Here is a 24,458-nt window from a genome sequence, read left to right as displayed (position 1 = left end):
AACCAGGCGCGGCCAAGGGGAGAGAGAGTGTGGGTGGAAGAGACCCAACCTGCCCTGAAATGCAGGATAAAAGACAGCCTACAGGCCAGTGGTGGGTGGAAAACTGCCACAGGAGCACAGCTTCCAAGAAAGGACGGCATCTCTTCCCTGTGACGCTGGGAAAGAGGATGCGGCAGATAATGTGCTTCAACCCAGGTCCCCTCAGCGGGAGCAGAATCCCCACACCCCGTGTATCACCTGCTGGGCCAGTGGGTTGAACTCTGCGTTGGGTTTCGAGGGAACGCTCTTCTTCCTCACACGTATATATGGTCCAAGTAGGTTAAGGTACAGAGGTTAACACAGGATGTATATAATATTAAGGGTTGCAACTGGGAGACTCCTGAGCGACCCAGTGACCCTCAAGGGGCTACAGAGGGGTCTGGACCACGCTTCGGAGCGGAGGCTGCCTGAGGATCACACACCCCCGGCCTCGTCGTGCCGTGGCCTCTGATGCAGCAATTCTGCAAGACGGGGGCCAGACAGAGGGTGACATACCCCCAATTCGCTAGCGTTCCCAGAGGTGGGAAGAAGTCAGCAGACCCGTAGGTGAGCCTGGGATACGGCAGGCAGCCTCAGCATCAGCAGCGTCACCTGGCCACCCAGGGGGATCCCGGGGTCCCTCCCAACACCCTTCCACCACCAGTGGACCCCAAGTGCCATCAGCAGGCACCCCCTTTGCCTGGAACCCCGCCTGCAAGGTGTCAGAAATCACTGGTCTCCTCCATCCAACAGGAGCAAAGGTTTTATCTCCTTAACTGTTCAGACAAGTGAAATTAGTTTGGAGATGTTTAAACCAATTGAAAAAAGGATCTATAATTTCTAAGGAGGCTGAAAGAAGGCAGTACGTGAAGAAAATGTCAGCCCACTCTTGATAGTGATATGTGCTTCTCTATGTTGAAAAGACTTTAAAAAAAAACAATAAATTTATTTATTTATTTATTTATTTATGGCTGCGTTGGGTCTTCGTTGCTGCGCACGGGCTTTGTCTAGTTGCGGTGAGCGGGGACTACACTTTGTTGTGGTGCGCGGGCTTCTTACTGAGGGGGCTTCTCTTGTTGCGGAGCACGGGCTCTAGGCGCGCGGGCTTCAGTAGTTGTGGCCCACAGGCTCAGTAGTTGCAGCTCACGGGCTGTAGAGCACAGGCTCAATAGTTGCGGTGCACGGGCTTAGTTGCTCCACGGCATGTGGGATCTTCCAGGACCAGGGCTCGAACCGCGTCCCCCTGCACTGGCAGGTGGACTCCCAACCATTGCACCACCAGGGAAGTCCCTGAAAGGGGCTTCTGCAGACAGATACAAGATACTAAGGCTGGGTACCTGGAGTCAGCCAGGGATGCAGTGATGGAGGCAGATGGGGGCCAAAAACAGGGATGCATTTCCATGTATAATTTTCATTTTTTAAATCTGTGAGCTATAGAAATGTTTTAGGTACATGATAGTTAAATCTATGTTAAGTTGATCAATTCAATAAACATACATTATATAATTATTGCAAGATAATTACTACGCCATAATGAAAGAATGTATCGTTGTAAAACCCAGTTCTTTTCCTTGAGGTTTCCCCCCTTAAGGTAACATCAGAAAAGCTTATAAACTACAATACATGACATCATGTGTCCCAAGCCTGCAGTTCTCCTTTTCAAAGTTGACTTGTGGAAATTATGGCTGCAAACTAGTACAAACTTCTGTTTTACAGGGGGAAAAAAAAACCTTTAGAAGGTGTTTTTTAAAGAATGTGTGCTAACTCTGGTTAAAATTAGAATTGTGGAACTGTACACTTTGAAAGGGTGAATTTTATGGTTTGTGAATTATCTCTTAATAAGCAAAATTTACCCCCAAAAAATGTGTGCTTTGGATAAAGTTATGAGGATTTTTTTTTAACTTGGAATCTTTAACTTCAAAGATCAGCTGATTAAACTGGACCCAATTCATCTGAGCCTGGGTGGGAGGTTAGAGTTGTGAGTTCACTAGTCTAGACAGATTTAAAAAAAAACAAAAAACAAGCAATTCCCTCAAAATGTTGCTGAGTCAAGCCACATTCCATTTCCCAGTGCCCGACGGTAGAACAGATATTTCAGAACCACAATTCTTCTATTTACAGATTAATTACTAAGTTACAGTCTCTCTTAAGAAAGATACAAAGTGTATAATCACGAAAGAAAAAAGAAACACAGAAGTCCCTCCCACCAACCCCAAGGCTAGCGAATGTGACACAAGGAAACGCCTGGAATTCCTGGCCCTGCACTGGGCTCCCTAAGAGGAGATATGAGGGACTCTGAACCACGCTTGGTGACACTTCACCCAGGAGCACAATGGTTGGTCTTGGTCCTCTGACAACACAAGCCCGGCAGGTTAAAAGTCACAGCCCGGTACTGCATCCAGGGTGGGATGGGATGATGTCCTAGCAACCCCCAAAGTTACGAACAATGAATGCACTGCGACGTTTCTTGACCTCGGTGTAATTGACACTCTGGATTAGATAATTTGGGGGTCGGGGGGGAGGGTGTGTGCTGGGCACCGTGGGGTGTGGAGCATGATCCCTGGTCTCCACCCACCACATGTCAGTAGCCACCCCCCCGCATTTGTGACACCCCAAATGCCTCCAGACATTGTCAAGTGTTCCCCCAAGGAGCAGAATCCCCTTGGTTGAAGACCACTGGTGTAGACAGATGGATGATGGATGGACGACACATAGAAGATAGATAATAGGTAGGTGGTAGATAGTAAGAGTGGTGACAGATGATAGCTAGATAGAAAAAGGTGATTAACGGATGGATGGATGGATGGATACATGGATAGATAGATATAGAAGATAGATGATAAATGGATGGATGGATAGATATAAGTATAGATGGATACATACATACATAATAGAGAATTATAGAGATGGTAGATAGATGATAAGAGAAATACAGACAGATAATAGATGGGTAAATGGATAATAGGTAGACTGGTAGATGAGAGATGGATAGATATGGAGAGATGAAAGAGTTATAGATTTGATAGACGGTACATAGATATAATAGATTAATGATAGGTGGATGGATAGATGACTGACAGACAGACAGACAGACAGGGTCTCTCATGTCAACGCAGAGTTTCCCTGCCTCAGCACTTCTGACAGTGGGGCTGGATGCGTCTCGGCTGCGGGGCGCGCTGGGCCCTGTGGGCTGTGGAGCAGCTTCTCTGGTCTCCACCCACCAGGTGTAACAAGCAGTAACGTCTCCAGATGCTGCCAAGTGTCCCGTTCGGAAGCACCAACTTGGAGCAAGACAGCCCCGTCGAACTTTCTGTGGTGACAGAAACAAACAGTCTACGTCCGTGCCGTCCAACTCCTGGCCACGAGCTCACAGCGGCTCCTGAGACTGGGCGACCGGCTTTGATCGTCTTTCATGTGGCCAGCAGCTGGTGCCGCACCTCAGCTCATGCTCAACTCTTGCGTCAAGTGTCAATTTGCCCCTCTGGAAACGCAGAGAACGCTGAGACTCTGACAGTAGAGTTTATGTGGCCCACGCTGTGAAGACCACTTAGCCCTCTAAGCAAAAACGGGGTCAGGGACTTCCCTGGTGGCGCAGTGCTTAAGACTCCACACTCCCAGTGCAGGGGGCCCGGGTTCGATATCTGGTCAGGAAACTAGATGCCACACGCATGCCGCAACTAAGAGTTCACAGGCTGCAACCAAGTAGCCCGCGAGCCGCAACTAAGACCCAGTGCAGGGCTTCCCTGGTGGCGCAGTGGTTGAGAGTCCGCCTGCCGATGCAGGGGACACGGGTTCGTGCCCCGGTCCGGGAAGATCCCACATGCCGCGGAGCGGCTGGGCCCGTGAGCCATGGCCGCTGAGCCTGCGCGTCTAGAGCCTGTGCTCCGCAACGGGAGAGGCCACAACAGTGAGAGGCCCGCGTACTGCAAAAAAAAACAAAAAACAAAACAAAAAAAAAAAAAAAAAAGAAGACCCAGCGCAACCAGATAAATAAGTATTAAAAAAAAAAAACAACTGGGTCAATCTAATGAAGCGAGGCATCCATCCCACCACTACTGATATACTGCTGTGTGCTGGACGCTGTGCACGATTCAGAAACAGCCACAGTCCACACCAGGCTGGTCCCTCGTATCTTGTTTGGTTACCATCGTGCGGGAAAGGCTGGCAGTAAACCTTAACGACAACAGCCATCCTGACTCTGATGCGCTCATCTGTGTTTCATGGGCCTCTAAGGCTGCAGGACTTCAGAACACAGGTGTGTTGAGGAACATGTGGATGGACCTCACCTTGGGGTGAAGGTCGGGAAAGACGTTCATTTTTGAGGAAGGGAAGTTTCCAGTGGAAATTGGAGGGTGGGGTGGACTGGAGAGTAGACGCTCATTGAAATTAAGGACGGGTGGGACTTCCCTGGTGGCTCAGTGGTTAAGAATCCACCTACCAATGCAGGGGACACGGGTTCCAGCCCTGGTCCGGGAAGATCCCACATGCCGCGGAGCCACTAAGCCCATGCACCACAACTACTGAGCCCACGCGCCACAACTACTGAGTCCACGTGCCTAGAGCCCGTGCTCCTCAACAAGAGAAGCCACTGCAATGAAAAGCCCGTGCACCGCAACACAGAGTAGCCCCTGCTCGCCGCAACTAGAGAAAGCCCATGTGCAGCAACGAAGACCCAACGCAGCCAAAAACATAAAATAAAATAATTTAAAATTTAAAAAAAAGAAATTAAGGATGGCAAAGGCCACAGAGAGAATGGAGATTCATGAGGATGGAGGAAACAGGGCAAGAGAAGGCAGGGATTCTGAAATCCTTTCATTGCGTTCTTTAGGCAACGGATTACAGGAAATCACGCGGCGGGCAGGGGGGAAGTGCCTGGCTGATCTGAGCTCGGCGTGTTTTCCGTTTTGTTTCAGAGATTTCCCTGCGGTTGCAGAAGCCAGTAGGAAGGACGAAAGAGGAGTGTGGAGTGAAAGAAAAAATCCTGCATGAGGCTGGAGGGGACGGGCTAGGAGAGGGAGGGAGGAGAAGCCCACAGGGTAGCGCTGAGGCATCTGAGAAGGTCGTGATTTAAAACTTGAAAAAAGATCCTGTACTTTTATGAAGATGTATTTTATATAACTTAACAACGCTAAAATATAGTAGGATTTTTTGAGAATGTTATTGTAATATATGTTATTGTTTGCACAGACTTTTATGCATAATTCACTCTAAAAGTATACAGTGTATGGTCTAAGAAAGAAAAAAAAAAGACAGGAAACAGGAAACCCTGGCAGGTGTCCAAAGGGCCCACTGAGTTGTTCTGTTTTGGGGAAGGTGGTGACAAGTTCCATGTTGGACCCTGCGGATGCCTGGAGGAGCAGGGATGTACTGGGTTCAATCGAGCCCCCAAAGATTCATGCCCACCCAGAACCTTAGCATGGGACGTTACTTGGAAACAGGGTCTTTGCAGAAGTGATGAAGTGAAGGGTGTGAGATGAGGTCCTCCTGGATGAGGGTGACCCTACATCCAATGACAGGGTCCTTCTAAGACACAGAAGAGGAGAGACCCAGACACAGAGGAGAAGCCCCGGGAAGACAGAGGCAGAGACGGGAGGGAGGCGGCCCCAAGCCCAGGGACGCCTGGAGCCCCCAGAAGCTGGAAGAGGCGGGAAGGACCCTCCCCAGGAGCCTCTGGAGGGAGCGCAGCCCTGGGACACCTCGACCTCAGACGTCTGGTCTCCAGGACTGGGGGAGGATGGATGCCTGTTTCTGTAGGTCACCTGGTTTGTAACGATTTGGAACAAGAGCCTCTGGAAATTAATATAAGGGGCCCCTGGATGTTGGGGGGAGAGAGACAAACCCACCCAACAGGCACTGCCTTGGAGACCAGCCTGCAAGCTCGCAAGAGAAAGGTGCAGGTGACAGCTGTGCCCTTGGCAGCCACCAGCTCCAGGATGGTAACTAAAGTCACAAGCGTGGATCAGATCACCCTTTGGACTTGAGAAAATCCTCCTTTGTGATATCCAGCCATCCTGGTGAAAACTCTTTTGTTTCTCTTTTATTGGAACTTCCTATTATTGCTGATGGATACAGTATCTTGTCAAACTTCTCTGAAAATATGACTCAAAGTGAGACTTTCAAAAAAATTCCTCTTATGTTCCCTTGTTTGTTTTCACCTTCTCTTAGGTTCCCTGAATTATTGGCTTTCTCTGGGATCTCAAGTCTTCTGCTATCCTGATGTCTCAGACTGTGTAAAGCTCTCGAACAAGGCGAGTTTGGTGGCTGTTTCCTGTTAAGAACAAGGGTCTACAGAGGACCACTCAAGTTTCCACGTGTGAGCGAGGCTGGGACCCTCGGCGTGAGGGAATTAGGAGAAGGTCACCCTTAGACAGCAACCACTGCCTTCCGTCTCTTTACTAAATAAGCTGTTCCAACAGTGCTGATGGTTTTCTGGGCACCGTGCTCATCACGGGAGCTGTGGAGTTCTCCAGGGATCCCTGTGCTTTGTTACTCAATCCTAACTTTTTTTTTTTTTGGCCGCGCCATGCGGCTCGCGGGGATCCCAGTTCCCGGACCAAGGATCGAACCCGGGGCCCTCGGCAGTGAAAACGCCAAGTCCTAACCACTGGACCGCTGGGGAAGTCCCACTCAATCCTCACTCTTGTTAGAGCTCGTGTGGGGTCTGGCGTGTCCAGCCCTCCCCACGCTGCTTCGTCCACACCGTCCTACACACTGCCGCCTGCTCTTGGCTGTCCAGAAGTCTGATGCAACTTCTAACCTGTGCATGACACCTGCAGCTCCTTTGTGACGACTGTCTGTATCTACGTTATTGCTGTGTTCCTGAAAATAAACTGTATTATCAGTTTAATGGAAACTTGGGAGAGGGAGACTATGAGGGGGGTGTGTGTGTGTGTGCGTGCACGTACCAGCAAGCAGGTGGCATCTGTGGGCAGTCAGGTGGCCACATGACATCAGAGGTCTCTGCACTATTGATACTAGGTATACAATAAACAACTAATGCGAAGCTACTATAGAGCACAGGGAACTCTACTCAGTGCTCTGTGGTGACTTAAATGGGAAGGAAATCCAAAAAAGAGGGGATAGGTGTATAACTGATTCACTTTGCTGTACAGCAGAAACCAACACAACATTGTAAAGCAACTGTACTCCAATAAAAATTAATTAATAAAAAAAGTCTCTGGCAATATTTACAATGGGGAGAGGCTGGAAATTACACACACACACACACACACACACACACACGCACACCTCAGAGACATAGCTTGGGTTCCAGACCAACACAATAAAGCCAATATGGCAATAAATCGAGTCACAGGAAATTTTTGGTTTTCCAGGGCGTATAAAAGTGATCTTTCCCAGTTGATAGACTCCCCTGTAGTCTATTAAGTGTGCAATAGCATTCTGTCTAAAAAACAATGTACAGACCTTCATTTTAAAATAGCTTCTTGCTAAAAACTGCAAACCATCCTCTGAGCCTTCAGGGACTTGTCGTAGTAACATCCAAGTTCCCTGGTCCCAGATACCATGACCCATATAATCACAATGAAAACGTTTGAAATATGGCGAGAATGACCACAATGTGACCCAGAGACACAAAGGGAGCAAGTGCTGTTGGAAAAATGGCACCCACAGGCTTGCTCGAGGCGGGGCTGCCACAAACCATCAGTTTGTAAAAAAAAATGCGGCATCTGCAAAGTGCAATAAAGCAAGCTATGCCTGTGTGTATATATATTTAAAACTGTAACTTTCACTACATCTTCTCAAGGAAGATGTAGTTTGTCTTCTGCTGACAAACTCAATGTTCCCATCAGTGAAGATGTTTTGCCCGTTTGAAAGTGTTTTGTTATGAAATCCTCAAGTAACCATAAGAATGTGGTTCATACAGAAACAGAAGACATGCTATAAGGGGTCCGTGTGGAACACGCAACCAGAGATGTTTAGAAAATAGCAGCTGATATTCAATCACTTTTGGAAAATATACGTATGCCTCTGGACGTTTACTTATACTAGGGAAAAAAGGTCTTTTTGACATGTAATTTAGCTCAGGTGTCAAAATGAATCAGGGGACGGCCGAGAATTTTATTAAAGAGCTGTTTCCATTGGTATCACTAACAGTGTCTGAGAAATCACTCAAAACCGATCCTGAGGTAGTGGCACCCCAGAAGGAAGGCATTCTGATGTCTGATTTTGTTTACCTATACGACTGCTGGGATTCTTAAGTGTGTAAGCTGTGCTGTCCAACGCAGTAGTTACCAGACACATGTGGCTTATTTAAAGTCCAATGAAGTGAGGTTGAATCAAATAAGGAAGTTGATGATGACCCAGCAATCCCACTCCTGGGCATCTATCCAGATAAAACTGTAATCCAAAAAGACACATGCACCCCTATGTTCATAGCAGCTCTATTTACAATAGCCAAGACATAGAAGCAACCTAAATGTCCATCGACAGAGGAATAGATAAAGAAGATGTGGTACATATATACAATGGAATATTACTCAGCCATAAAAAAAGAATGAAATCATGCCATTTGCAGCAACATGGATGGACCTAGAGATGATCATACTGAGTTAAGTCAGACAGAGAAAGACAAATATCATATGATACCACTTATATGTGGAATCTAAAATACAACACAGATGAACTTATTTACATAACAGAAATAGGCTCACAGACATAGAAAACAGACTTGTGGTTTCCAAGGAGGAGGAGAGGTGGGGGAGGAATGGAGTGGGAGTTTGGGGTTAGCAGATGCAAACTAGTATATATAGGATGGATAAACAACAAGGTCCTACTGTACAGCACAGGGAACTCTATTCAATATCCTGTGACAAACCATTATGGAAAAAAATGTTATATATGTATAACTGAATCACTTTGCTTTGCTGTACACCTGAAACTAACACAATATTGTACATTAACTATACTTCAATAAAATAAATTTTAAAAAAAGAAGCTGGTACATCAGCTGGTCATCACAGCAACACATATTATAGGACATGGTCCTCATGGCACCAAGTTCTGTTGGACCACATGCTGCTCTAAAGAATCCAAGAACAGGAGAAGAAGTTTGCTATGAGAGAATCCAGGAGAGGCAAATGACTCAAGAACTAGGCATACAAACATGTTCAACTAGTCACGCTCAACTAGTCTTGTTGAGTCTACTCGGAAGCCTGGCTCATTTGCATAATAGGGCTGAGGCCGCCATATTGCTCCCAAACTGAGAATCACCCTTATTTCCTGATAGGGGAGGATCAGGGCTCAGCCCTAAACTTATCCTTGGTAACAGAAAACAGGACTAAAGTTGCATAATAGTCTTTACAATGTTTAGACCATTCACGTGATGGTTAATGGAAAGCATGGATCCTGCTGAAATATCCCCCAGCTGACCAACCGCTGGGTTCTCGGAGCACAAGAACCTTTCTTCTTCTAAAGCCCCTGACCCCGATCCTTGTCTCTTCTCTCTCTTGCTGATCACATCCCTGAGAGGTGACCCTTCAATTCTTCAAACTGACCTCACGCTTTGAACTCTCGCCAGGGTCACCGACAGCCAGCAACACATCCATTCTTCCAGTGTCTGGCTGGACAAATATTCTGGGGTCCCTACTGTGCCCCAGGGTACAGAGTGATACACAGTGTGGTAGACATAGACCCAGGCCGCCTTCAAGCCCCTCAATGTCCACTTCAGAGCCCCCCACGCTCAAAGCAGCACCTCTCAAACTCTCTGATCTCAGGATTTCTGGATGCGCTAGAAATCTATCAAGATCCCCGAGGAGCGTTTGTTGGTGTGGGGCTTGGGGGTGCCTCTCGATAGCAGCCATAGTAACAAGTAAAACAAAAATACAGAAAACACAAGAGCCCTCGAGGATGCATTTCACTGGTGGTCAAAGAGACAATCATCATCACACGTCAGGTGGCTACTGGAAATTCCACCCAACACTCATGCGAGAAGGAGAGAGGAAAAAAAAGCAGATTATGCTTTCGTATTCTTACAAAAGTCATAGCGACCTCACAGTCCCATGAGGAACTCCCATGGGCCCCAGGGCCCCACTTTGAGAACCACTTTCATCTCAGCTATGGACGGACCGTAGCAACCCATCGCGTAACCGACGCGGTCTTTCAAGAGGCATTTCGTTCTGCCTCTTAAATAGACTATTTCTCAAGACCCAGCATTTTCCAAACAGGATAAAGAAATATTTTTACAGTCTTTTTAGTTTAGGCTCTGCAAAGGAGACATATTTCGAATGAGCCTGTTAGGTATTACAATCCACCCTCTACATTCTCATTTAGTATCTATTTTGTGATCATTTAAGAGCTCACGGCACTAAATACGGGCGTTCTGAAAACCTGAACAAACGACACCTGATCAAATATAACTGCCTCCCATTCAAAGTCTTTCTGATGATTCCCACTTCAAACCACAACCTTCTCACCAAGATCAAAGGTGTCATTGGAGAATGTGACAAAGACCCACTTGCCCTCAACAATCTTCCTCCAGGATTTCCTACCTGTCAAGGATATCCAATTCCCACAGCATAACCCTCATTCCCCAAAGACGAAGGACAGAGACCAGGGGGTCTGGGAGGGAGCGACCTAAGGGTCCCCAGGAGTCATCTTAAAAGTCCCCCGTGGCCGCAGGTTGGGGTAAGCATGCACCCTTCATCTTTGTGCGATACACGCAAACCACATCCTGGGAAATCCCATGGAATCCAAACATCTACTAAGAAGAGAAAAACGCGTGTCTCCCAATGCCCGTGCCTCAGTCTTGCCCAGCTGGAGCCAGAGGACGTGTTCATAACCCAAAGTACACTGCTCTACAAGCCCGGGCACGGCCAGTCCCTGCAGAGTCAGGACAGCCAGAGACCTGTTTCACAGGGCATGCCAGCCACTTGGGAAGTCAAGTTTAATGCTGGCAACAAATAAAATCGATAGAAAGACAAGGTCTCCATGCCTCAAGGGCCTTGAGAAAAGCTGCTCACTCTGTCTTGAAGGCCCTCCTGCAAATCTGCGGTCTTTCAAGAATCCACATGCAAGACTCCTGCTGTCTGTGCTACTGAGTGATTCCTGGACTGGACTGGCGACCTCATTTTATACTAAGCCTGCCTTCTACTTTCCTTTCACTCTGTGATGTCTGTCACGATTCATTACTCTTTTCTGGGCTACAAATGAAGCAGCCTGGAACCCGGACCGTCAGAGGTTGCACTGTTTCCAGAACAAAAACGTTCTGAAGGGACAATTCAGAAACCACCTTCTGGGGCAGACTCGGGACTGTCTACCTAGGAACTACCTGCCCTGCTGACTTAACAGGAAGGCCAGGCAGCGGGCCTGGCAATGGGAGATGGCTTTTCCCATCCAAAGAGGTTGGCCGGTCTCAGGTTTCATCAGAGTATTTGTCAACGTCCGAAGAACTGGAATGTTTTCAACAGCCAGAAGGGTTCTCACCCCCTCAGCCAAAAACTTTCCCAGTGTACATGGGTGTGTGCACACCTGTGTATGCAGTAGTGCAGGGACAAACAGAAACACAGGAAACCACTGGACAACTAAATAAAGAAGTCGGTTTCCCCTTGTACAAAGGTAGAAGATCTCCCACCGATAACCCAGGAGGTAAAGAGACCAGTCCACACACCCACCCCACACCCTTCCCACGGATGGTTTTGCCAGTGGCATCTAGACAGGGATTGTAAAGCTGATGTCTAAAGCTGACGGCACCCTTGTTTTACTTTTGCTTTTAAGGAAGCCAAGCAGCTGTCCTGAAATGCACTGCACTTAGAAACAGGCTTCTGGAGCAGGTGGCCGCTGACTCGTTTTTCTCCATGCTTATTTCTATGGCTTGTTCTCCCCAGGGAAGCAGCTGGGGCTTTTCATTCGTGAAGGGAGAACTGTAACGAAAGCAGCAGCAGCTGGGAGAGGGAAACAAACCTGTGAGAGGGTCAACCAGCCACAGTGCATAGAACACAAGACTCCCCCAACGACCAAGATGAGGCGGTGAGCCTTTGGGCTGCCCTGGGGTGCTGGGAAAAGATGATGCCGGCTTAGCAGTCCTCCTGGGTCACGATTCCATTTCTTCCACGGCCCTCTGGGATGCTCAGAGGAGCAGCCCAGAATCTCAATCAAAATACAATACTTTACTACCAGGAAAAGTAAATAAAGACCAAAAAAAGAAAGACAGGAAAAAAAAAAAAAAACCCTACACAAAGAAGAGTAACATAAACCAAAAACAAGCAGAAATAAAGACCTAACCCGGGTCTTTGTGTTAGGTCCTTACTAACTTTACAAGCAGAAAACAATGAAATTGAAAACAAAAGAGACTTCCCTGGTGGTCCAGTGGCTCAGACTCCACGCTTCCACTGCGGGGGGCACGGATTTGATCCCTGGTCAAGGAACTAGATCTCCCATGCCGCGACTAAGACGCAGCGCAGTGAAATAAATAATAATAATAATAATTTAAAAAGAAAACAAGAAATCAATAGAGAAAAAATAATCAAGGCAACAAGAAGCTGCTGCTTTGACCCAAATCAATACAACAGATACCTCAGAATCTGTTACCAAAAGAACATGCTAATTAATCTTTTGGAGGATCAACTAAATGAAGGTCTTGGTGAGTAAAATCACTGCCAACAATGACTATTTATATTCAAGAATCCAATACTCTGACTCACTGGTGTTTTGGTTTTTTCTGGGTAGATGTTTTTTTCCCTTGAGGTGTAAGGATAAATGGAAACCAGCACCCAGGCAGAATTTCCAAAAGAGGAAACTCTAGATAGTTGGCCTTCTGGATGCCCATTCGATTTGGGGGGGCGGGGGTGGGGGGGGGAACACTCCAAGCTGGAGTGTTCAATCTGTGCTGAATGATTTTTTTTGGAATTGTCCCCAAACATACGCTGGGTAACTATCCACCTCTCCTCGCTCCCTGCTAGCCCCCCGCCCCCCGACTGCACACGCCCAGGCACAAGCTTCTGTCTGCCCCTCCAACCTCAGACCCCAGGTGCCCTCAGCATTACAAAGGCCGTCCTCTGAGCAGCGGAGCCCTGCCCGCCACACCCAACCCTCAGATCTGCCCGGTCTGGTCTTTTGTTCAGTGAAGTGGCTCCCGAGATAATGATCCAGCAGGGTGACATCATCAACCGAATAAACTGTCAACTGTTTTACAGGAACCCTGGGGAGGCTGCCCTCTGAACGCCTTCGATAAGCTGCCTCATCAAAACCGTGTCCAAAGAAGCCACGTCCAGAGGATGCACATAGACAGCAGCTCACGACATGGGAGCGCTGGGTGCAATGATTTTCAGGAACTCATGCGTTTGAGCAGGGACTCTGGGAGACGGTTTGTTTTTCCTGTACCTGGAGGAAAAGCCAGCGTGAATTTCCAAATGGTAAGTGGGGTGAACAGATGTGCAAGGTGCCAAAGGTGGATCTTTTTTTCAAGCGTGGAATCACCCAGTGGGAGGGGACCTCGGACGCCCAGGGTCTAGTCTTGACAGTCCTCCTCGACTAAGCGGGCGGCAATGGGCCAAGCAGGTGTTGGGGAGGCCAAGGCAGCACCTGGCATGAAATAAAGGCTGCAAGGATGGCCCAGAGGGGTCCGACGGGAGCCCCTACATGGGGACAAGGTGACTCACAGGACGGGTGACAGCCACCCACATGGAGAATGTCCCCTTCATGTTCCTATGCCCCAGGGGAGCAGGACCCGCCCATGCCCGAGGAGGAAAGGATCTGCATCCCAGAACACACGCCCTCACTCCACCAGCAGCCTTGGCTGATACAGGGCGTTCCAGTGGGAGGAGCCTTGGGGACACTCAGGATGCTTGCCTGGAGTTCTCGATGGCTAACTCCAAAGGCACTGAATAACTCTTTGTAACATATGCTCCTATTTGGACGCAACCCAGATGCCAAGCGGACGTTTACTGAAGTGCCCTAAGGATGTAGCAAGAGAAACAGCATCCTGTGCACCCAACCCAGCGTAGTATCGGAGATCCCTCCTCCCCGTGAAACGCAGGGGTGCAATGACGCTGCTGGAATTAGGAGCTGCTTAGATGCGTTCGTCGTGTTGCTTTTATTATTCTTCCAAGGGTAACCTCAGGGTGGTGGGGGGAGAGCCTGCCAAGTTCCTCAAAACAAAAGATTAATAAACGTATCCCTGTTGTCCAATCGATCAACATGCTCAAGCCTCCTCGAGAACAATCCGCCCGCCGCCACCTTTACCTCCCGCCTCCGGGTGGGCACAAGCTTGGTTTCTGGGATTCCACGTGGCTAACCACACCTGCCTCCGCATGGGTCACAGCCGTGCGTCTAAAGGTCCATCCTGGGGCCAGAAGCTCCTCGAAGGTATAAGGCTTTGTCATCTCCTCTTGGAGCAGTCCCGTCACTGGGGTTTCTCTTGCAACACGAGAACTGGTGCTGCTTGCCCGGGGAGGTGGAAGTTAGTGGTGACACCATTCCAGCCCCTCAAAAGAGGGCAAAGATGTGACACCCTCAGGTAACGCAGTAATCCCTTCCCCAGCGTGCACAGCCACGCGCGCACACACACACAACTTCCAGACCCATCTGTTGGTCAGTGGATCTCCCATTTCTCCTCCCAGGTAGTAACGGAAGAGCTTCTGATTGTTACTCTGGTCCCTGCATCTGTGGAAGTCGGTGCCATCAGACCAGGGCTGAGGCCAGGCAGGGTGCAGCCATCCACCCGTCACGTTCCCCAAAGCGGTGCCGTGTCTCAGGTGAGGTGTACACAGTAGATTAGAAGAATCAGTGCACGATACACAGAATAAGATGTCCTCGTCCTAATCCCCAGAACCTGGGGACATGTTCGTTTACATGGCAAAGGGGTGCTAACCACAGACTTGAATCAGCAGAGCCTTAATAGCGAGATGCCCCTGGGTTAGTTGGGTGAATCCAGTGGAGTCACCAAGGTTCTTAGAAGTATCCGAGAGAAACAGGAGAGAAACAGCATGAGAAGGGTTTGACCCGGCAATGCCGTCTTCAGTGATGAAGGAAGATTATCATAAACAAAGGAATGCGGGTGGCTTCTACAAGCTGCAAAAGGCCAGGAAACGAATTCTCCCCTGGAGCCTCCCAAAGGCACACAGCCTTGCCCACACCTTGGTTTTTAACCCAGCCATACTGGGAATTCCCTGGCGGTCCAGTGGTTAGGGCTGGGAGCTTTCACTGCCGAGAGCACGGTTCCGTCCCTGGTCGGAGAACTGAGATCCTGCGAGCTGCACAGCACGGCCAAAAAAGAAAGAAAGAAAGAAAAAAAAAAAAAACCAGTAATACCATTTCCAGACTCCTAACCCTTGGAACTGCAGGTTAATCAATGCATGTTGTTTCAAGCCACTGAGTTTGAGGTAATTTGTTACAGTAGCCAAAAGGTGGGAAAGGCCACGAGAGAGATCACAACAGAAGACCAAGGGAAGAGAAGCTTGCACTGGGCTTCCTGTGCGGGCCCTGCCCTCCCCCTACCCCCCGCACCTGCCGGCTCCCTGACTCCGGAGTCAGAAGAAGGAGGTGCTCTGAGCACCGGAGAGGTGGATGCACGACAGGTGTGCTGAGAGAAGCGAGCGCCAAATCCATGCAAAGACACTATCGTATGTCCTGGAAAACGAGACGAGCCTGTGTTTGGAAAAGATGATGCTGGTGATGATGAAGGTGATGATATTATGGTGCTTACCTTGGCTGCAATCAGCCAAGTCCACCTGGGGTGAGGCTCAACTAGTGCATTATGGGAACTCCAAAGAGGCTGAGGTACCATATGATGCATTAAAAGGTTCATGGTGTGATGGGCTGAATTGCGTCCCTCCACCCAAAGAATTTCATCTAGAAGTCCTGACCCCCAGCACCTCGGGATGGGGCTGTATTTGGACATGGGGTCTTTACAGAGGGGATGAAGGTAAAATGAGGTCACTAGGGTGGGTCCTGATCCCATAGGACTGATGTCCTTATAAGAAGAGGAGATCGGGACATAGACACACACAGAGGGACAACCACATGAGGACACAGGGAGGAGACGGCCATCTACACGCCCAGGAGAGAGGCCTCGGGAGGAACCCAGCCCTGCCCACACCTGGATCTCAGATTCCGGCCTCCAGAGCTGTGTGAAAATAAATTTCTATGGTTTAAGCCGCCCAGGCTGTGGTGCATTGTTTCTCTAAGCAAATGAATGTAACAGGAGAAACAAAATGGGGTCCATCCAACATAGTGAAATATGACTCAGCCATAAAAAGGAATGAAGCACTCACACAGGCTACCAGGATAAAATTCAAGAATGTGAAGCTCAGTGAGAGAAGCCAGACACAAAAGGCCAGACAGTGTATGATTCCACTGATGTGAAATGTCCAGAACACGCAAAGCCATAGAGACACGGGTTAGTGTTTGCCAGGGGGGCTGGGGAGTGGACTGCTTAATGGGTAGAGAGTGTCCTTTGGGGGCTGATGAAAATGTTTTAGAACCAGATAGAGGCGGTGGTTGCATAACACTGTGCCACTGAATTGTCCACTTTAAAACACCCTTCTGTGCATTTCAATTAAACGAAAGTTTCCCAAGTGTCAGAAGTGATGCAGAGGATGCTGGTGGAGGGTGGCAGGATGTGGCGGAAGGCGATGGTGATGATGTAGATAACGACACAGACGTCCCCCAGGCGGATCAAACTAACCACGTCCCGAACGGTACTCCTGGTCTTTCCCCCCAAACACTGCTCCATCCCTAACCCCCTCCATGTCTCCAAGTGGTGGCACAGCTTTCCAATCATGTAACCCCCACACCTTGGAGCTACCCCTGATTCTTGTCTCAACCACTGTTAAGGACTCTGCATGTCTGTGTCTCCCCCAAATTCATACGGTGAAGCCCTAACTCCTGGTGGGACCGTATTTGGACATGGAACCTCTAAGGAGGTAGAATGAAGTCATAGGGGTGGAGTCCTGATCCAAGAGGGCACTTCCTTCTCCCTGCACAGGCACCCAGGAGAGGACGTGTGAGAACATGGCAAGGAGTCAGCCACCTGCCAAGCAGGACCCCTGTGCTCTCACCAGACACCCCATCAGCCAGCACCCTGACCATGTGGGGAGAAGACCCCCAAATACCCCATCCTACCTCACTCCTCCCGGGGGTCCCTGTGAAAAATCAAAGGAGATGACTGTGCTCTGACCAGAACGCTAAGAATGATCTTGAAAAAGTGAACCTTCCTTTCTCAGTTCTTTACTGTTCTTCCCAGCAAGAAGGAGCATTTGTAGTTTGCAAAGCAAAGAGGAAAAAGGGAAACATTTTAAATGGTGTGAAGATGGTGACATGTGGGTGTTTGAAGACAAACAAACAAACTTGGAGGAAAATACCAAGAAAGCCCCAAGAAGTTGCTCCTGAGACTGAAAGAGATGGACTGAGAATCGTGAACACGTGTTTCTCGGGAAGAACATCGTGCTGACAAGCTTCAAGTGACCCCGGAAAGGGGAAGCGTGTGTCCGTGTCACGTGGTGCTTCCGCCCTTTTCTTCCAGTGACAGACACGGCCTCCTTGGTGGTCCCCGACTGCGGAGAGACCCATCCCGGAAACAGGTCTGAGACCAGCATCATGGCGCCATGTCCTCGTCCCCATGGATGAGCCAAGTCGGGACAAGGAGGGTTGTCCCCAGATCCAGGGAGAGAGGTGTCCTCCGGTAAGGAATCCAGGATGCGACAAGGTGAGGCTGCTGCTCAGGCAGCCACCTGCACCCCAAAGGCAGAAGCTCAGGAGGAAGAAGGCAGGGCGACATGGAAGGAGAAGTCAACCCAGTGTTATGGACTGGATGTCTGTGCCCCCCCAAATTCCCATGTTGAAGCCCTATCCCCCCACACCAATGGGACGGTATCCGGAGGTGGGTCTTTGCAAAGTAATCAGGATGAGATGAGGTCACGAGTGGGGTTCCCAGGATGGGATGAGTGTCCTTATAAGAGCTTTGTACTCGCCACCATCTGAGCACCCAGCAGGAAGACAGCCAGTGCAACCCAGGAGAGAACTCTCACCAAAAGCCAACCACGCTGGCACCTTGATCTCGAACTTCCAGCCTCCAGAACCGGGAGAAATCAATCTGAGCTGTTGATAAGACACCCAGTGGACGGTATTCTATTATGGCAGCTGGTGCCCATCAAGAAAACAAGGTCGGGATGGATTCAAGATGGCGCCCCTTGGCCTGACCACATGGGAACTCACCCTGCCCCATCCAGCTCAGGGGATGACCTCTGTCAAACAGTAAGCTCTGCTTTAGCCACACCCACAGGTTGTGAGGGATGAGGACGCCCTCGGAAAATACATGTAAGCTGGTGTCCTCCACCTCCAAGGATTTGGGGAAACTGCTTCATGGACCAAGCTGTAAAGCCACGTAGAAATCAGCTCTGCAATCCTCTCTGGCAGGTGTATTCGTTTCCTGGGGCTCCCGCAAACTGTGAGCTTAAAGCCACAGGCATCCATCCTCCCCCAGTCCTGGAAACCAGACATCTGAGGTCAAGGTGTCCCAGGGCTGAGCTCCCTCCAGAGGCTCCTTGGGGAGGATCCCTGCCTCTTCCAGCTTCTGGGGTTTCCAGGCGTCCCTGGGCTTGTGGCCCCATCCCTCGTGTCTCTGCCTTCATCTTCCCAGGGCTTCTCCTCTGTGTCTGTGTCTCTCTTCTCCTCTTGTGTCTTAGAAGGACCCTGTCACTGGATGTAGGGCCACCCTCCTCCAGGAGGACCTCATCTCAGACCCTTCACTGCATCACATCTGCAAAGACCCCGTTTCCAAACAAGGTCCCGGTTCCCAGGTTCTGAGAGGACATGAGTTTGGGGGGAGAAGGGGGACTCTATCCGACCCAGGACAGCAGGTTCTGTGTGCACGTGTCTGTGACCCGTTTGCTCATCCCTGCCTCTCTCACTGACTGCACATTTCTCCTCCTGGCTGGTCCTCATCTGACACCGCCCCCCCCCCATCCCATACTTTCTATCCTCTGGCCCATTTTCCTTTTCTCCTCCCGAGCAGGGACCTATGGGCTCTGCATCTCCTAAGCTTCTCTTCCCAAAGTCCCACCCCTCCCCCCGCCCCGCCGTCCCCTTGGAGATGGAAAGTAAGAAGGCTGAGTGTGTAAGAGGAAGAGGACATGGAACAGGCGGATCCACAGAGACAGAGAGCAGACGGGGGTTCCCAGCAGCCGGAGGAAACAGGGGGTGACTGCTCACAGATTTCGGGTCACCCTGCGGGAGCAGCAGACGAAAATGTTCTGGAACCTCACAGAGATGAGGGTCGTGCGACTTTGTGAATGTGTGAAGCGCCACGGCATGGTTCCCTTTGAAATGGTTCCTTTTGTGTTATGTGAATTTCACTGCCATTTTTTAAAAATGAGAAGGAACAGGGACTTCCCTGGCGGTCCAGTGGTTAAGACTCCGCGCTTCCACTGCAGGCGGCTCGGGTTCGATCCCTGATCAGGGAACTAAGATCCCGGGCTTCCCTGGTGGCGCAGTGGATGAGAGTCCGCCTGCAGAGGCAGGGGACACGGGTTCGTGCCCCGGTCCGGGAAGATCCCACATGCCACGGAGCGGCTGGGCCCGTGAGCCATGGCCGCTGAGCCTGCGCGTCCGGAGCCTGTGCTCCGCAACGGGAGAGGCCACAACGGTGAGAGGTCCGCGCACTGCAAAAAAAACAAAAAAACAAAAAAGGGACCTAAGATCCCACATGCCACTTGGAGTGGCCAAAAAACAAGTAAACTTTTTTTAATGAGGAGGAACAGCCTGCAGGACTTCTGTAAGACGAAATATTCTTTTCTAGTATTTTCCGTAATTTTATAAAAAGAAATATTCTTCTCTCGTATTTTACCTAACTTTCGAAGTTCCTCTCATGCTCTTAAGTTGAAACTACCATTCACACCCACTCAAGGTAAATCAGATTAAAAGGTGAACACGATTTTCTGGGTATCGTTACACAATAAGCAACATTCCCTGCTAAAGGCTTCTGTCAACATCGCCCCGAGAGAAGTCATTCACTCCCTGCTAAAGGCTTCTGTCAACATCGCCCCAAGAGAAGTCATTCACATGCAGTGGGAAATCTCCCCAGGGCGGATTCCACCCGCCTCCAGGGCGTGCTGCTCCTGTGATGGTTTGGGAGTCCAGGTGGGAGGGAGAAAACTTAGGGCCGGTTCTGGGGAACCAAGAGTGCATGAGACACTCATATCAGCAGGGAGGAAAATGAACATAAGAGACAAACAGTGCAGGTTTAATTAATCACTACGGAAGGTCTCCTCAGTCTAAAGAAAATACCACTTTCTGACAGCGCGACGTGATAATAAAAAAATACAAGTGTCAGGCGTGAGCGCGTCTCTGTGGTCAGGGAACGAGCTCTGTGCCTCAATCTCAGTGCTGGTGGCTGCCCAGATGGATGTACAGGATAAAACTGCACAAAACTACACGCATGCCCCCTCCTCACAAACTCAAACGAGTGCCCATGAAAAGTGGGAGCACTGATTAAGGTCTGTGGTCTCTCAGCAGGACGGACCCCACGCCGGCGCGCGTCCTGGTTTTGATATTGTGTGACACCTACAGAAGACGTCACAGGGGGAAACTTCCTGAAGGGTGCAGGTTTTGGAATCTCCCGCGCGCCTATCGTTATTTCAAAACATTTATCTTTAATAGCACCAGTGTTCGTGCTCATAGCAAGAAATCAAGCTTGGTTACCGGGACCAGGCATGTGGACCAGGGGCTGCACACCATTCCTTCCGTAACTGAGCCTGTTTTTCAATCTACGAAATCAGTTTGGCCAAGACAGGACCCAAGGTCCCTTCCACGCTCTTTAAAAAATGCCCATGTGATTTTTCACCGACACAAGCTGAGCTTTCTTCCAAGCTGTCTGAATTTGCGGAGAGCTAATCAGCCTAGAACACGGACAACTTCCCAAAGACGGTTTATCCAGGAGCACAGAATAAGCACATCTGAGCCCTTACTGGTCACTGACTTTCCTGCTTATTCTATCTCCAAGGTGTCATGGTCGCCCGGTGAACTGGGCCATCTGCTTCCAGCTGGGTCTTGGTATCCCAGTGCCAACCCTCCTGGGGGGTCCTGCCATCTGAATAGCCGCTGCCGGTTTTGCTAAATCATGCAGAAGCACATCTGTGCCCACCTGCTGCGTTCCACCTGCGCTGATCATCACAACCGTCCTTGGGGGATTGTGAGTCAGCAATTCTGTCCCACGGGCGCCTCCCCCCGGGGCCCAGCTCACAGGCAAAAGAAAAGGATGAATAAAACGCCTGTTGGTGAGAAAAAGAAGAGCTCACACACCGGCGTGGAGATCAGACCAGGTGAAAATGCACCACTGTGAGAGGCCAGAACTTCAGAACTTCAGGGTGGAGGACAAGCCCAGCCAGCCTGGTCCTTCCACCCTGACTCATTCTGGAAGGTTCCAAGGGCGTGGGGATTGTGGTTATGTTAAGAAAGGCTGAGAAGTTTGTCAGGGTGTTTTGTGGTTTTCTGTTTTGTGTGTGGGTTCGTTTCAAGTTGTGGAAAACAGCCTTGCTCAGCTGGAGAAATGCATACAGATGGCCTCAGACGATTCAGATCCACTGGGGGTGCCTGTTTGCAATGGGGGACAGTTAGGAATGGGTCCAGGAGGAGTCAAAAGGGAACTTAGGTTTCCTGGGCCCGAAGCTTAGGAGGAAGAGGCAACATGCTGGCCCCAACTGCGTTCTAACTGTGGGAAAAGAGCCCAGCGTAGCCCCTCAGTTTTGTCCATGACACCTCACGGTCTAAACTTACTGGAAACTCTAACACCTCTGATGGGTTTGGGACTTTTTAAAAGCTTATTCTTAGTTTCTTAGATGAATCATGCGCAGATAAATCTGGAATATTAAAGAAAGTTCTGGCAAAAGGTGATTTTAAAAAGCCACCAAAACTACAAAGCCACACACACACACACACACACACACACACACACACCGTGGGTCCCAGACCCCTGCTGGTCCAACATCCTGAACTGTGTGACCTGGCTCTCCCTTCACACCCTTGGAACCCACAGGAAGTTATCCTTGAAGACCAAGTATCTTCTGCATTAAGAAAGGGAAAGAAAACTGGAGAGCTCATTTCCCGCCCCCCACCCGGCCCTGTTCGGTCCCCAGAGGCAGTGACAGTCTATTTTTAAGGACAAGACGACCCACTGGGCACCCTATGCCCACTAGGCAGCGCCCAAAGCCCCCCCAGGCAGCTGCAGACACCAGGCTACGTCACGTCCGCAGCCCACCCGCCAGCCCATGCCCCGCCTGATGCCCTGGCACCTTTCACAATAGACTTGCTTAAGTGCCCAGAACAGATCCTGTTGCCAGCGCTGCGTGCCAAGGGCCGCCGGGTCCTCCAGCAACTTTCCATTGTTGAAGTGTGTTTCCACCTACCAGTGTGACTGCACCGGTCTGGGTCTCTATCCTGGTCTCCTACCCTGCAAAACACAGCCAGCTTTTAAAGCAGCCCTGCAGAGCGCCCCAGGGGGAGGGAGGGAGGGAGGGAGGGAGAGAGAGAGAAGGTGGAGAAGATGAAGACAGAGAGACACAGAGAGAAAAACAGGAAAGGGAGAGGGAGAGAGAGAGAGAGAGATGAAAGAGGAGATGGACAAGAAGGCTCAGAGGGAGAGGAGGAGAGAAACAGGAGAGAGGGAGGGTGCTTTCTTTCCCCTCCGTCCCAAACCAGGCTTCCTGGGCACTCCTTCCTCACAGCCAACTACACACGGGCAAAAGGCTACTGACGGAAAAGGGAAGGTTTCAAGGTCACTCTGAGTGGTTTTCATGCCACTCTGGCTGTGCCCCTTGGTCATATGAAGCCCCAAGCCATGCCCTTGAGGCCAATGCTTCCTCCTCCCTTCCAAGAGAGGGTGGGGAAGGGCCCCAAGAAGTACTTGGGTACCCCTGCTCCAGGGTCATTTACGGTATGTGCCCCCTTCCCCACGGATTCTTTCCTGACAGGTTGGGACAACTTCCTTAGCAACAAAGAGTTGCTGAGAAGCCACAGGCTGGCTTGAGCCCACAGCCTGAAGGCAGCACCCTTGAGGAGTTGGGATATTCTGACCCACTCAGGGCGGGCTCCACACACCCACACGTTTTGGGATCCAGGCACTCAGGGGACTGCAGACTTCACGTTTCCAGCTGCCTAGGAGCGGTCAGGTTCATAGGAGGACGACAAAAAGGAAATCAGTGCTGGATAAAAGAAATGCCCAGTTCCGGATACACGGACGGAAAATGCGGCAGGGTAAGGATATGCGTAATTCAGCCGCCCCGCGCCCCTAAAACGCCACGGGACACCTGACCTCCCAGTTCTCAAGTCCAGGCGGGAGCCTCCTGAGGCGGGGCAGAGGGGGAGCCTGGCCAAGGTGAGGTCTGCAAGGGTCTCCGCGGCCGCCGCCGCCTCCGTCCCCGGGAGCCCCTGCCCGCGAGGGCACGCGACGTCCTCAATGAGACGTGACCCCAGCAAGTTCTGGGACGTCGGGGGGGCCCAGACACCGGGGAGGTTGTTGGGGGGCGGGCGAGAAGGTCTAAATCAGGAGACTTTGGAGGTGCGGGGCAGAGCGCCCGCAGGTGGGGAGGCTATCGGGGGCCGGAAGAAAGCCCTCCAAGTCTCGGGGCGTTCGGGGGACCCAGGGCGCACGCGGAACCCGCGCGGAGACCCCGAGCAGGCGGGACCAGGCAGGGCCCTCCCCGGGCGGCGGCCGGGCGACGGCACACAAGCCTTTTGTCTGATGCCGGCTTCCCGGGCGGCGCCGGGCCCCCGCGCGTCGCACTCACCCACGGTGGCCAGCGTGTCGAAGTCCTGCGGGCGGTAGGCGGGCGGCTCCGGCGAGGGCGCCCCGGGGCCGGGGAAGTGCGCCGGCGCGCCGTCGGGGGTCTCCCCCGAGCTCTCTCGGGAGGCGGCGTCCGCCGCGGCCGCCTTGGCCACCCCGGGCGCCTCCATGGGGGCGCGCTCAGGTCCGGGTCGCCGGGCCGGGCCGGGGGGCGCGGGGGGCCGGGCTTCCCGGGACGCAGCCTCGGAGGGCGGCGCGGCGGCGGCGGCGGCATCAGCGGCGCCCACCCATGCGCGGCCCCCGCCTCCCGGTCGGCGGCCGGGCGCAGCTGGCGGCGCGGCGGGGACAATGGCGGGACGCGGGGCGGCGATCAGGGCAGGAGCGGCGGCGGCAGCCGATGGGAGTAGCCAGCGGCCTCTGGGGGCGGGCGCGGCGCGGCCTGGGCGGGGGGCGCGGCCCGGGCGGGCGGGCGCGAGGCGGGGTCCTGGCCGCGGCCGCCCGGCTGCCTGTTCATTCCTCTCGTCCCGCGCCCGCCGCCGCCGCCGCCGAGCGGGTGCTGCCTGCAAGCTGCTGGGGGGCCGGGCGGAAGCGGCCTGGGCGGGGCCGCGCGCTCCCTCAGCCCGCCCGGGCGCCGGCCCGGACTCCGCCCGCCCGGCTGGGGGTGTGGCCCGCGCCGCCGCGCCCCGCCGCCGCCGCGCCCCGCCCC

General features: G+C 51.4%; 1 protein-coding gene across 1 annotated transcript in view; it reads right to left on the bottom strand.

Moving 5' to 3' along the window:
* Positions 1–24,184, bottom strand: part of PRKX (protein kinase cAMP-dependent X-linked catalytic subunit) — an 83,839-nt gene extending 59,655 nt beyond the window's left edge. The window contains exon 1 of the mRNA XM_060087809.1: positions 23,757–24,184. Coding sequence (XP_059943792.1) covers positions 23,757–23,922 — 166 coding nt within the window. The 5' untranslated portion in view covers positions 23,923–24,184. The remainder of the gene's footprint in view (positions 1–23,756) is intronic.
* Between the last annotated feature and the right edge of the window lie 274 nt (positions 24,185–24,458).

The sequence above is a fragment of the Mesoplodon densirostris genome, chromosome X (assembly GCF_025265405.1).
Source record: "Mesoplodon densirostris isolate mMesDen1 chromosome X, mMesDen1 primary haplotype, whole genome shotgun sequence".
NCBI classification, from domain to species: domain Eukaryota; kingdom Metazoa; phylum Chordata; class Mammalia; order Artiodactyla; family Ziphiidae; genus Mesoplodon; species Mesoplodon densirostris.
The sequence above is the reverse complement of the archived record's forward strand: the minus strand, read 5'-3'. Positions and strand labels throughout refer to the sequence as shown.